The sequence below is a fragment of the Salarias fasciatus genome, chromosome 15 (assembly GCF_902148845.1).
Source record: "Salarias fasciatus chromosome 15, fSalaFa1.1, whole genome shotgun sequence".
NCBI lineage: Eukaryota > Metazoa > Chordata > Actinopteri > Blenniiformes > Blenniidae > Salarias > Salarias fasciatus.
The window spans coordinates 17495839-17507893 of NC_043759.1; the positions used below are offsets into that span (position 1 = coordinate 17495839).

The 12055-nt window shown below is 43.3% G+C and overlaps 1 protein-coding gene across 1 annotated transcript; it reads right to left on the reverse strand.

Annotated features, from left to right (window-relative positions):
• Window positions 1–2283: 2283 nt before the first annotated feature.
• Window positions 2284–7036, reverse strand: LOC115402030 (synaptotagmin-like protein 3). The gene is made up of 12 exons (XM_030110446.1): window positions 6891–7036; window positions 6056–6265; window positions 5413–5480; window positions 5011–5062; window positions 4851–4917; window positions 4698–4770; window positions 3948–4069; window positions 3450–3572; window positions 3143–3312; window positions 2954–3050; window positions 2688–2858; window positions 2284–2393 (listed from the first exon to the last, which is right to left on the reverse strand). Exons 1-12 carry the CDS (start codon window positions 6986–6988, stop codon window positions 2361–2363), a joined length of 1284 nt encoding a protein of 427 aa, XP_029966306.1. The 5' UTR covers window positions 6989–7036; the 3' UTR covers window positions 2284–2360.
• Between the last annotated feature and the right edge of the window lie 5019 nt (window positions 7037–12055).

Consider the following 12055-nt stretch of genomic DNA (forward strand, 5'->3'; position numbering starts at 1 on the left):
CCAGGTCAGGACGTCACCGCCTCTTCCACAGTAACGCTCCTCTTCCCCGTCTTGTTCTCCTGTGAAACCAGAGGCCGACTGAGTCGTTCACACGCCGCCTCCACACAGACAAGAAAGGCTTCATTGTCCGGCGAGGAAACGGCGAGGAGACTCTGGTCGAATGTGGCTCACTCTGAATCAACGCCAGCCACTCCCCGCTGCTGCCGCTCCAGATTTCATCCCGTCAGAATATTAGACCACTTTATTCTGATTGTAATGTCGTTTGTATGGACGTTTGGCTGCTGAGTGAAGGAAATCACATTAAAGACGGAACTGAATCTGATTCTGGATGCAGTGAAGCGTTTAAAAATATGATCATGTTACAGGTTCTGTGAAAAGAGTCCATGCACTTAAAGGAATTACAATAGAAATATGGCAAAAAAATTTAGACTTTTATGAAGGGAATTTTACTTTTTGCATGTGGGAAATGAGAAGGATACGTAAAGTTTTGTATATCTTCATGTTTATTTAAATAGCTCCGTAGATTTGACTTTATTTTTACTTTTAGAATTACTTCAGAGTTTGGTTAATCATCTGTGGATAGGTTTGGTTGGTTTCATAAAGAGATCATCATTTATGTAGTTGTGTTGAACGATGTCAAATTAGCCACATTAGCTTTCAGGAGCGCCACAGAAACTTCACACTTTCCCAGTTTGACGGTGTTCCATACTTTAAATTGACATGTTTTTGACTTGCTTGATAAAATGCTTGGTAAATGTTGCCAAAGAGTTTGTCTGTAAGGACTCTGAAACGATGGGGAATTGTGTTCGTCTTGTCCATGTTTGTGCGACACGGAGGTGAGAAGCCCGGACTCACTGTCACTGAAGGGCGCTGACACCTAAACACAACTCACAAATAGCTAAACAAACACACCCACACGCCTATTAAACACTTACAATTCTTAATGCATTCATAAATACAGACCGGAGCACACACGACACACCTTGCAGGACTGCGGACAGCGGAGTGTACTCACAAAGAAACACGCTGCTCCTCAAAGGAGGTGTGTTTGCGGTCTGACGCAGACAGATCGCATTAATAAGAAGGTGTTTTCACCTTTAATAAGGACAGTGGATCTTTACCATGTGAGGAGACGTAGTGTTGCGCTGACCTCTAGTGCAGGACTACAGCAACTCAAGGAGAACCAGAGTGAATTCTCCTCAAAACACTGTTTGCAGCTGAAGATCTGGTCTTGAACTCCTGGTTATTATGGTGTTTATATTGTACAATAGAAGTTGGTTTCCTGGAAACTGGTTTGAAGAAGCGAGGTTTTCTTCTATTCAAGGTCAGATATTCAGAGGTGTTGTGCAAAGTTCTGCATGGCAACAGCGACCTGGCCTCAGAAACACGGTGTTGCATCATGGATGCTTTGGATGGCAGAGAGGATGACGCGCTCAGGGAGGAGCAGGCGAAACAAGCGCAGGAGAGCGTCAATGAAAGCAGCAAGGCGAGAGAGCTGTGTGAGGAATGTGCCCAAGACTCAGGAGTCTGCAGTGTAAACTCTATGTGAATCTGTCTGGAACCAGGAACTTGGGAAGTCTGGCAGAGTTGCATGATTATGCCTGAATGTGCATGTGACCTGCCATTTTATTCAAAGATGTTACTAACAGCTGGTTTATTTAGTGTTTGGTGTCTCTACAGAAGCAAACTTTGTAAAGTAGATGGAGCGTCTTATAATTACAGCTGTCTTCTCGTTTGACAAATTAGACCAAGGGAGTCAACAAGCCCCATTCTGTCTTGTAATACCATCAAATACCACAAGATGGCGATGTGGGCAGTGATGAAAATAACAACAACAACAACAACAACAAGACATTTGCAAAATAGAATCAGTGGGATGGAGGGTCTTGCTAGAAGACCAGTTGTCCCACTCTACTAAATAATGAACAGTTGTGGTTATAATAATGTTTAAAATATGATATCAAATTTTCAAATATATATTTTATTGAATAAAAACTCAAGTCAGTTTTTATCAGGTTTATTTGCAATTTATTAGAATAAATAACAGGTGAACATATTGCAGAGTTGTTTTTCTCAGTTCAGTTATTTAATATTCACAGAATAAGTCAAACTCAAATATAAAACACAAAGAAATAAAACAAACCAAGGTCCAGTCTTGCATGGTGTAGTGTTCATCTGTGTGTATAGCAACACACAACAATACAAGAGTGTGTTCGGATTAGAAAAGGATTCATGGATTAAAAATAATAGCAAAGTATTGAAGCATCTATAAATTAACATTAATTACTACTCAGTGATCAATCAGACTTCTTTATGTGCATTTTGAAATGAGCTGGAATGAAGAACTTTGCTCAGCAGTCCTAATCCACAATCAGTCCCTCCAGACTTTCAACCTGATGGATACAAAAAAGAGGAGAAGATGAGAAACACAAATCCTCCTTTCACTAAAAGCATCACTTCCTAAATCATCAGAGTGGAAGGACTGAAGTTAAATATTAGAACAAAAAATGACCTTGTGCACAAAGTGAGTAACATAGAAAAGACGGAAATGTGCAGAAGAGCAGGAGTGTTTTATTGTACAGCAATAAGAGATGGTGTGAGATAGCAGAGTTGCAGTGACAGGATGTCAGTGTGTGACATTTCCTGCTGAACACTTGCTGAATCGCTCATATCTGAGTCTGTTGTACCTTGGGGCACAGCGGGTACCAGTTGAAGCCCTGGGAGAACTTGTCATCGACTGTCCAGCCGTCCAGCGGCAGCAGAACCTCGCCCAGGAACGTTTTCCTTCTCAGTTTGCCTAAATGCCACACGGAGGCCTGCAGCCTCTTCCCAATCAGCAGATGGCGCTCGATGTCGAACTGGGGAGAGAATACGAAGTTTCAATTTAATCTGAGCAGATCAGATCAAGGATGAATCTCCAGCAGCCAAAATAGAAGATATTCCTTTGAATTACCTTTAAAACTTCGTTATAAACCGGATCTGTTGTGTTCCTCTTCACTGATGTCTTCAGTTTGGGGCTTTTATCTGGCAGCACGTGGAGTTTGACAAACCTATAGGTGAAATGAACAAAGAACGATTGAGTTATTGATGTGTGATCACGGAAGAAAGACGGAACACTTTGAACTACAGCAGCGGTCCTCACGGGTGACACTTCTTCTTCTTGCTGTCCCCGTACGTCAGGTTCCTGCAGGCGCCCACCGTGATCTCCAGACAGGAAGTGTGGGTGCTGTAGGCCAGAGCCAGCTCCAGCTCCCCGCTGACGGCGACGCTCTCGAACAGGCCGCACTCTGTGCCGATGCTGCTGTTGCTCCCCTGAGCAAAAAAAAAAAAACAGATCGTTATAGACTCATCTGGATCTTCTTCATTCAGTCTTAGTACAGCCTTCTGTCTAAGAAGGACGTCTGCAATCTGATTGATTTCACACAGGATGTTCTTATCTTCACACTCACTCTCTTTCCACCAGAGTAGTCAGAACCGAAGAAGGTGTCTTCTTCTGCCCCGGTGGACGAGCCCTCCTGATCGCTGTCTTTGTTTTTCTTGAACAGGTTTGGAAGACTCGGGACTTTAAAGAGCTGCGTGGAAATACAAAGAAGGCTGACTTTACTCTACTGCACTCTCAGTAGCACAAAACGTGGAGGAGTTGTTGTAATTCCACCCTCTAACCAGCAGAGGCCGTTAAAAAGTACTTAATTAAGCTTTAGCTTTTCTGCACACATGCACACATAGTTCAGTCAAAGGTCAAAGGCTGCCTCATTGAAACAAAAAAAAAAGAAGCACTATTAATGAAAAGTGCAAAGCATGCAAGAGTAATTCCTCCAGTGACTTTAAAATGAGCAACCGTCACTCCTCGAAGTCATTTCAACACTTAGAAACACTCGTCGGAGGTGAGACATTTCAAAACACATCCTGACGTTTCACTCCCGGTTTCGCAGCAGCGGTCGACTCACATGAATGGCTTTGCTGATGTCGCTTTCCGACAGACTCTTCTGGGTCTTGAAGCAAGAGCCCCGGCGGCTGCTGTCAACCTTCAGCTGGTCGGTCCTCACGTCGCTCTGAGAGGTGGAAATCTCTGCGAGGACAAGAGTCAAGAGTCAAGAGGACGAGTCTGGACACGTTTGGGAACAACTTGGGGATCGAGGACACTTGGTGACGGAGCGAGGCGGGAATCAAACCAGCAAGACAACCGGCCGACCCACAGTCATCCCATGACCTCCGGGACGGAGCTGAAGCGTTGTCCGTACGGGACTTTCCACTATGAGCGAAATGCTTTTGCAGTTTTAATGAGGTCAGAGAGGATTCTGCACCTCTTCCTTTGTGGTTTTCACTGAGCCTATAAGCAGGTCATGATATGATCTCCAGGATGTGATGCTGATGCAGAATTCTGTGCTCAACATTTCTCAATACTAAAATATTCACCTCATGAGAAACAGGAAGTTAGAGTTGTATGGAATTTTTTTTAGAGATATCTGAAGGGTTAAAACTGAAAAAGCAAAAATTTATATATTTTATGAAATGTGATGAATGAAAATTGAAAGTGTTAAAACCTGAAGAGTGAAAGTAAAAATGAAACACCGCCAGTGAGTATTTGCACCCGACACACACATCTGCGAGGTGTGTGTAGATGTGTGAAGTGCTGCTGCATGTCGTGCAGTTATGAAGTAATCCCTGGTGTTGTAAGTACAGGGTGAATTACTCACTTTTTATGTGACTTGTGAAGGAAGCCATCAGATCCTCCACTGAACTGGTGAAAGGCCTGGAGTTTTTAGAATCCTACAAATCAAAACAGTAAATCACAACCAATTCGTGTTTTGTAATTCTACAGTAATGCTGGAAATATAGAAGTACTTTACCCCAGATCTGCTCAGAAACTGATAATCCAAGTATGGTGGAGGAGTTGGAGGCACGATAGATATATGACTGAAAAATACAAATAAATACATACTTATTAAAGTTAGCATTAATGAAACTGAGCTGGAAAACTTCAGATCAGCACCAGGAGGTCAGTCTCACCTCAGCACGCCGTAAGTCTTTAACAGCTTCTCTCCGACCGTCTCGTATTTATCTGTGAAAATCGCAGATATTGAGCAACGTTACAGAAGTAGGAGAGTTTATGAGAGCACTCATAGAGGAACTTGGACATTAAAACACTTCAGTGTTAATTGTATGGTCTGATTTTCACTTTTTTTAATTCTGATAAATGTGAAGAAATTCAGGATTTAATTAAAAATACTAGACAACAAAACTGCTTTGTTATATTCAGGAAAATAATGTTAAACTGAAATTCCACATTGCACAAAGACATTAACTGTTTTTGTTATCTGTTGTGATAAAAGTGGATGATATAATGGAAACATCAATAAATAATGGCCATGATTTTAGGAGGAAAATCAACAGAGTGTGATGGAAACAAACCTCCAGTGGCTGGAAATTTCTTTGCCTTTTCCAATAGAAACCACTCTCCTGACCGGACCTTCACATCCCTGCGAGAACAGAAAATAAACAAAACAAAACAGTGAGCAGGTGGAAAATAAAATATCTCAGCAAACTGCACTGATGCTGTTGAGCTACTAAAGAATTCAGAGACGATGCTGCCGCCGCTGAAAACATTTCATAGGTCTGAGGTTAGAGGGAAGAACATTCTGGTCGTTTTGGGGTTTTTGCTCCACCTCCAGGCTGCTTTGACTTGTTACCGCGTCGCAGTGGTGAAACATAATGCACCATTAATAATTCAACTGTCGATGAGATTTTTTTGTTTGAACTTTGCTTGAAATGGAACTTTGTATTAGGTTTGCAGTTTGTACAAACATGTAGGTGAAACTCAGTTTGGGAAACTTTGACGTGATCCTTGACTCAGTCAATCAATTCTGGATGTTTGAATTTGACCAATATTTGTGTGAATCTGCTCTTTCCCCGTGGAGGCGTTCTGCTTTAAACTGAAATTGGGTGAAGACTGAAGAGTCAGTGGCAGTGAAGCCACAGAGAGTCTTTCAGTGCAGTGATTTGTCAGCCACAGAGTCACATGGTCGGTCGGCTCTTTCTCTTTCTCTTTCTCTACCTGTAGGCGTGGCACACCGTGCACTTCCAGTCCGTCGCTCCCACGCGGCACTTGGTGCAGATGCGGTGGCTGCAGCCGCGGCAGATCGAACCCGAGTTCCAGAACTTTCCCAGAGGCCTCTGGCAGCGGGCGCAGGTCCGCTCGCCGTACTGTCGGGTGAAACTCTTGGCCCCCCTCCTCCGGAGCTCCTGCAGCTCATATTTCATCCTTCTGAAGGGAGATGGAGGACGAAAAAGACTTGAATTAAAGTCATCAATAGCCTGAGTGAATAGGCAATATCTATAACTAGTAGAGCATTAAGATGAGACGAGACTAAACAAGACAAGACTGTTCATCCCAGGATAGAGAGGCTCAGTCATCATATCAGCTCCACATTAAACAGACATGTGAAAATAAGAGTATTCAAGAATAATAATTATTAATGAAGACAATGACAACAATCTGCAAGAACGGACTCACTTAACAAAACCCCAAAGATTCAACAAGAAAAACCATAGCAACACAAACTACTCAGAATCCTTAATCCACATGAAAGATTCTTTACATTTAGCTTTGAGTTAAAGTTAAAGACACAACTTTATCAATCGATTGCATCTAATCTCAGTTCACTGGAATATTAAAGCTACTGTCGTGTAGGTGAGATGAGGAGACTGACATCTCTCTCATCTGTCAAATGATCAAAACAATCAAGAGATTTGAAAACACCCCAGCTGTGACGGTGGGATGAAACTGTTGTTTGCATGAGAAAGCAGAGAAACTGTTACTCTCTGTGTGGTTTTTCTGTCATCTCCAGCTGAGCCTCAGCGAGGAGCAGCGACCGTCTGAAACCACTGACCTGATCCTGTCCTCCTCGATGATCCGCAGCTGCTTGTCCCTCCGAAGCACCTCCAGGACTTTCTCTCTCTCCAGGAACTGAAGCAAACTTAAATCCATCGCTGGCAGTAGGTCTGATGATGTGTCGCCTGCGACGCTCTCCTCCTCTCTGTCCGTCCTCCCATCTGCACGCCTGTCTTCTGCTCTGCCTGTCTCCTCCTCCTCTGCTCTTCAGCCCTCCCCCTCCTCTGGACTCAGCCTCAGACCTGCTCTTCAGTTCTCGGGGGCTGCCAGATGACAGGAGGAGATAGTAAAGGTTATTCTGTGTGCACTCCTCCTTCCTGACTGAACACACACTCTCTCACACACACCAGATGCAGCTCATGCTTCTGCAGATCATGTCAGGGGAAACAGGCTTGTCTACTGCCTCGTCTCTTCTTCCTGTGCCAAAACTGCAAGAGTGCAACCTGGTGACGCAGGTCGTCAGGAACCCTTGCAGCACAGGATCTGACGACACGTTTCAGACGGCGCTGAATTTCCCCCCTGTCCTCAGGATCCCCTCCTGCGTCTGCCGTTCAGCCCCTCTCTGCTCCCTCAGCAGGAGGAGCAGCGACGCTTCACTGATGCCGGCGCTGCAAAACAAACCAAATGCCAACCGTTGCATTATTGATGGCTGACGGGCGTCCCAGTCTCTTTCTCTCTTTGCTCCTATGATGGGCAGCAGACGTAATAAAAGGACGTGTGAGAAATCTGCTCATGCAGGGTCTTGTTGGTAGAATAGTGGTTTTTAAGTGTGGCGTGGAGCTGCAGAAGGTTTCGGAGGGAATCTGGAGGTCATGGAGCTTTTCCAAGCATTTCCTTTATGGAGAGCGCTGGGGGGATATGGGTAATAGAATACTAATGATTATTTCTTTTAAAAAACATTTTAAGTCGAGACAAAAAGAACATGTAGAGTGACTTCATTAGATGAAAACTAAACTATTTCAAAATAAAGCTTGAGGAAAGGCACTTTGGAGACGAGGGGAAGGAGCACAAGTCTACGAGTTTATGCCAAACACCTTTCTGGACTGTGTGAGGAAATTGAAGGAAAGGGAATTAGATTGAGTGAGAATTTAAAAATGTTAAAGATATTTATGCATGCCAAATAAAAAAAAAAAAAAAAAAGGTGGCTTCAGGTCAAATGCAAAGAAAATGTTTAAACACACAACTTGCTGTACTCTATACATGACCATGGCCAGTGATAGTGTATATGAGCAGAGATATGATCAAATTATTGATCCACAACTGGTGGGATGTCCATGTACACGGCGAGATGGCTACCTTATGCTAACTTTCACCTGTTATGTCTCATTCTCATCCAGTCAACTGGAAAAAAAAAACAGAAAAATACCAACCAACCAACCACCCAATCATCACTATAATGTTCCCACAATGAGAATCCCATGCTCCACTAATGCCCTGCTGAAGGGCTGTAATTTCACAGCAGAGCCTGTTTCAGTCTTGATTTAGGACGGCAGCTTCACATCTGATCAAGTCTGATGAATACTGTTATCTCAGTCTCTGCAACAATCCAAATAAATGTGCTTTCCTGAAAGCCAAACCTTCCCTCTTTCACGCTGTCCTAAATTGGATTGCGAGGTACAATTTCCACCCAGTTAAACAAAATGAGGCATTTTTTCCTCTGTGGCTGCAGACGCATGATGAGGCCCAGCAGAGGTGGGCTGCTGCTGGAAAGCTGCGCTGACAGATAAGAGGCCTGTCCCTTGTTACTAAGCAGAGCTGCCAAGAGGCCGGAGAAAACAATCAGCGTCAGGGGCAATTAGGCCTCTGAGGGGGGGGGGGGGTGGGGGGTGGGGGGGGGGGGGGGGGGGGGTGGGGGGGGGGGGGGGGGGCACAGCTGGTATCTGTCCTTCACTATAAACCACATCACTGTCAAGACAGAAATACCAGCCAGGAAACGTGCTCCTGCAGGGAGTTGAAATGTGGTTCCGATCAGCTTCGGGACGTACCAGCAGCCGTTAATGACCCCGATCAAGTACTAATCATCTCTGCTGAGGTGTTATTTCAATCTCTGCATTAAACACACTGATGATTTTTTGGATGTCTTCCTCCCCCTTTCTCACCAATGCGTAGTCTTTGTCTCCTTCTCTATAAGGGTGTTAAAGGTGAAGTGGGCAGCGGACGCCTCGGTCTGAATGTTCCACATTCCTTCCACACCTGCCTCCAGAAGTGAGTGTGACTCACTGGTGGCTCCACATCTGAGAAGTGACAGCGAGAGAGCATGAGAGCCCACCACAGCAGTGACAGTAAAGACCTCCTGACTGACTGACTGACTGACTGACTGACTGACTGAAGCCCAAATACGGTCTCACGGTGCCGCGACCAGACCAGCCGCTGACACATTTCTCGTCCAGAGGGGGGTTTCCTGGAAAAGGCCCGCAGTCAAGACCGCACTGATCACCGTGAGCCACTTCTAGACAACCCAGAGAGCGCGGCGGTTTTTTTGCTCACGCTCATGCAAACATTACGGCTCCTTTATTTTAGGGTTATTCTGATGCAGGCTCGTCCGCAGCTGAGAGACTCTAAAAATACCCCCGATGACATCTGAGCAATCCTGAGACCTGGAGATTGAGGTTTCGAGCTGAAATGAAATCATGTCCATGGACGAAAAAAGAAAGAAGAAATAATAAAGACAAAAACAACGGACATAAACTTAGTTTCTGTTGTAAAGATGGAAACTTTGAGTGTTTCCTGTGTGACACATAACCTCGCTTCGGTGAACATTCATACTGGACTTTCTCAATAAGAAGATGTGACTATAACGGACTTCATCAGTCAGATCGGACCGCGTCAGGCGATAACAGTCGATGATTGACGTAATTCACACCATTCCAAAGTTTCCACTGGTTTGAGCAGAAAATGGAACAAGAAAATGATGAAAACAACATTTAGAGAACTTTTACTACTTTTTAAGCCGTTATAGATCAGACTTTTTTCAATCTAAAATAAGTTAAAAGAGCAAAAATATGTCATAAATTTGAAATATATGATTGCAACACAGGATACAGATTTTGTATGTACAGCAGAAATATACAACAGTGTGAGCTTGGATATCTCTTTTTGTAAACATGTTTTGCAGCACTAGATGAACTTTATTTGGAGGAAAGTGGAAAAAAACAACTCTGTTAGCAATAAAGGTTTGAAGACCCCGGGACTAATCAGCCCCTGAATGCACCACAAAGACTGTGACTAAAGCGACTAAACACACAGAAGACCCTGAAAGCATCATTATGAAACCCTCTCACGTGCCAGTTTCAGACCACAGGAAGCCGTGCCACGTCTGAAACTCAGAGGTCGACTTAACGTCAACACAAATTTCAGTTTGTTACCAAATTCAGCATGTCTGATCATTTCCTCCACTAATATCTAAGTATAAGGAATCAACATAGTAGCAACATGACAGAGCCCTGATAGAGGAAACTTCCACTTTGCTTTGGTTTGATTCAGACTGATGACTCCAACATTTCTCAACACGTTTCATTGCTCATTCTCAACATACACAGCCCAGAAGCACCATGACAGTCGTGTCTGTGTGAAAAGAAAAAAAAAAAAGAAAAAAATCAAGTGGGGCGTGTGCCATGACAACCAGGTTGCTGCAGTTTGCAGAGCGCTGCAGCGTCTCGCTGCCATGGCCCCGGAGTGGTCAGCCTGAGGAAGTGGCAGGTTTTATACGCCGAAGGAAACAGAGCAGAGCTTGACTTCCTTCCTACATGTGTTTCACACGCGAGCTGCTGCAGCGTGGAGACGCATTTCACTTTCGTTTGGGTTCCTGTGAGAGGACAGAGCGTTCGCATCTTCGACCGCAGAAACTGAGAGATGGCAATACGACAAGTCCAGCAAAGGAGGGTTTTTTTTTTTTGGTTTGTTTTTTAATGTAGAATTTGTGAATATTTGTCACCTGAATTTCCAGACAGTCTCAGAAGTAAAAAAAAAAAAGCTGTCCACATGCACACAAACACACACACACACCAAGGATTACGAACTTTGAGGCCTCGACAGACAGCTACTCCACTTTACATCAAGAGAGACTCTAAATATCTACAAAACAGCATTGAAATGAGTCAGCATATGAGAAATAACAACAACAATATAGAATCAGAAAATGACCAGAGAAGAGAAACCAACAGATAACAGAGACCTGACATGACTCCAGACAGCTGTGGTGTCTGTAGGGGGCATCCTGCTGTCTCAGACTCGTGTCTTCAGAAAATCAAGGAGTGGAAAGTACCTTGTGCAGTAAATTCAATTTCTTCCTTATTTTGGATGTGTAGACAGTTCACACCTTGACTGAGCTGGTGGCTCTCAATATTTCTTTCTTTTTCAGTTAATCAGTCATTGTTAAGTAAGAGGAATACGGTTTTACAGCAATCATGCTTAACTCAACATCTGGGACATATTAAACTCTTTATCTCTTGTACAGCGCCCTCTAAATTTGCACATGAAATTTTCTTTTTAAATGCGGTGTTATCTTTTAGGTCAAACTTTCAACAACACAGAAAAGCACCATGGTTCACAATTTCCTGAAGAACTAAAACTGCTGAAATGCTTAAAAAAACAGCTAAATCAAGTTGAAATGGCAAACAGCGAAATGGCAAAACAACAAAAACAAACAAAAAAAAAACACCTGAAACAACTAATGCAGTCTAAACGACATAGAAAAACAAGCTACGACTAAAAGGGAAAAAATAACTGACACTGTTATAATGACACCAGATCACAGATGAGTTTTTAAAATTTCATAAATGCATAAAGTGCAGGTTTTTTAAAAAGGCAATATTTTTTATGCATTTTAGCTCAGGTAAATTTACTTGGTGGTAAAAATGTCTGTCGGTTAAAAACAGAATGCAGGTCGAAGTGCGTCAGTGTGTGAGACTGACGTTCAGCTGAAGCTACCTCGATCAGCCGGAAGTGAAAAGGTGTTCGACATCTTAGTTTGTGCTTTTTTTAGGTTATCAGACTCTGATATCCTGAATATATAGTCTACAACCTCAGCGTAACAATCGTTTTATGAGAGAAAAATGGATCAACGAAGAAGAGTCCAAACAACCAACTTAGATGGCAACCGGAAAATGTTTAAAAATGGAATTAATGTTTATTTGGTCACTAATTTTATCAGTGCTGACTTAT

Coding starts and splice junctions, on each gene's coding strand:
- LOC115402030 (XM_030110446.1), bottom strand. CDS start 6,988: ATGGATTTAAGTTTGCTTCAGTTCCTGGAGAGAGAGAAAGTCCTGGAG. Junction 3,573..3,947: donor ACATCAGCAAAGCCATTCAT/GTGAGTCGACCG, acceptor ATTTCCACGCAG/CTCTTTAAAGTCCCGAGTCT. Junction 3,051..3,142: donor AAGAAGAAGAAGTGTCACCC/GTGAGGACCGCT, acceptor TTTCACCTATAG/GTTTGTCAAACTCCACGTGC.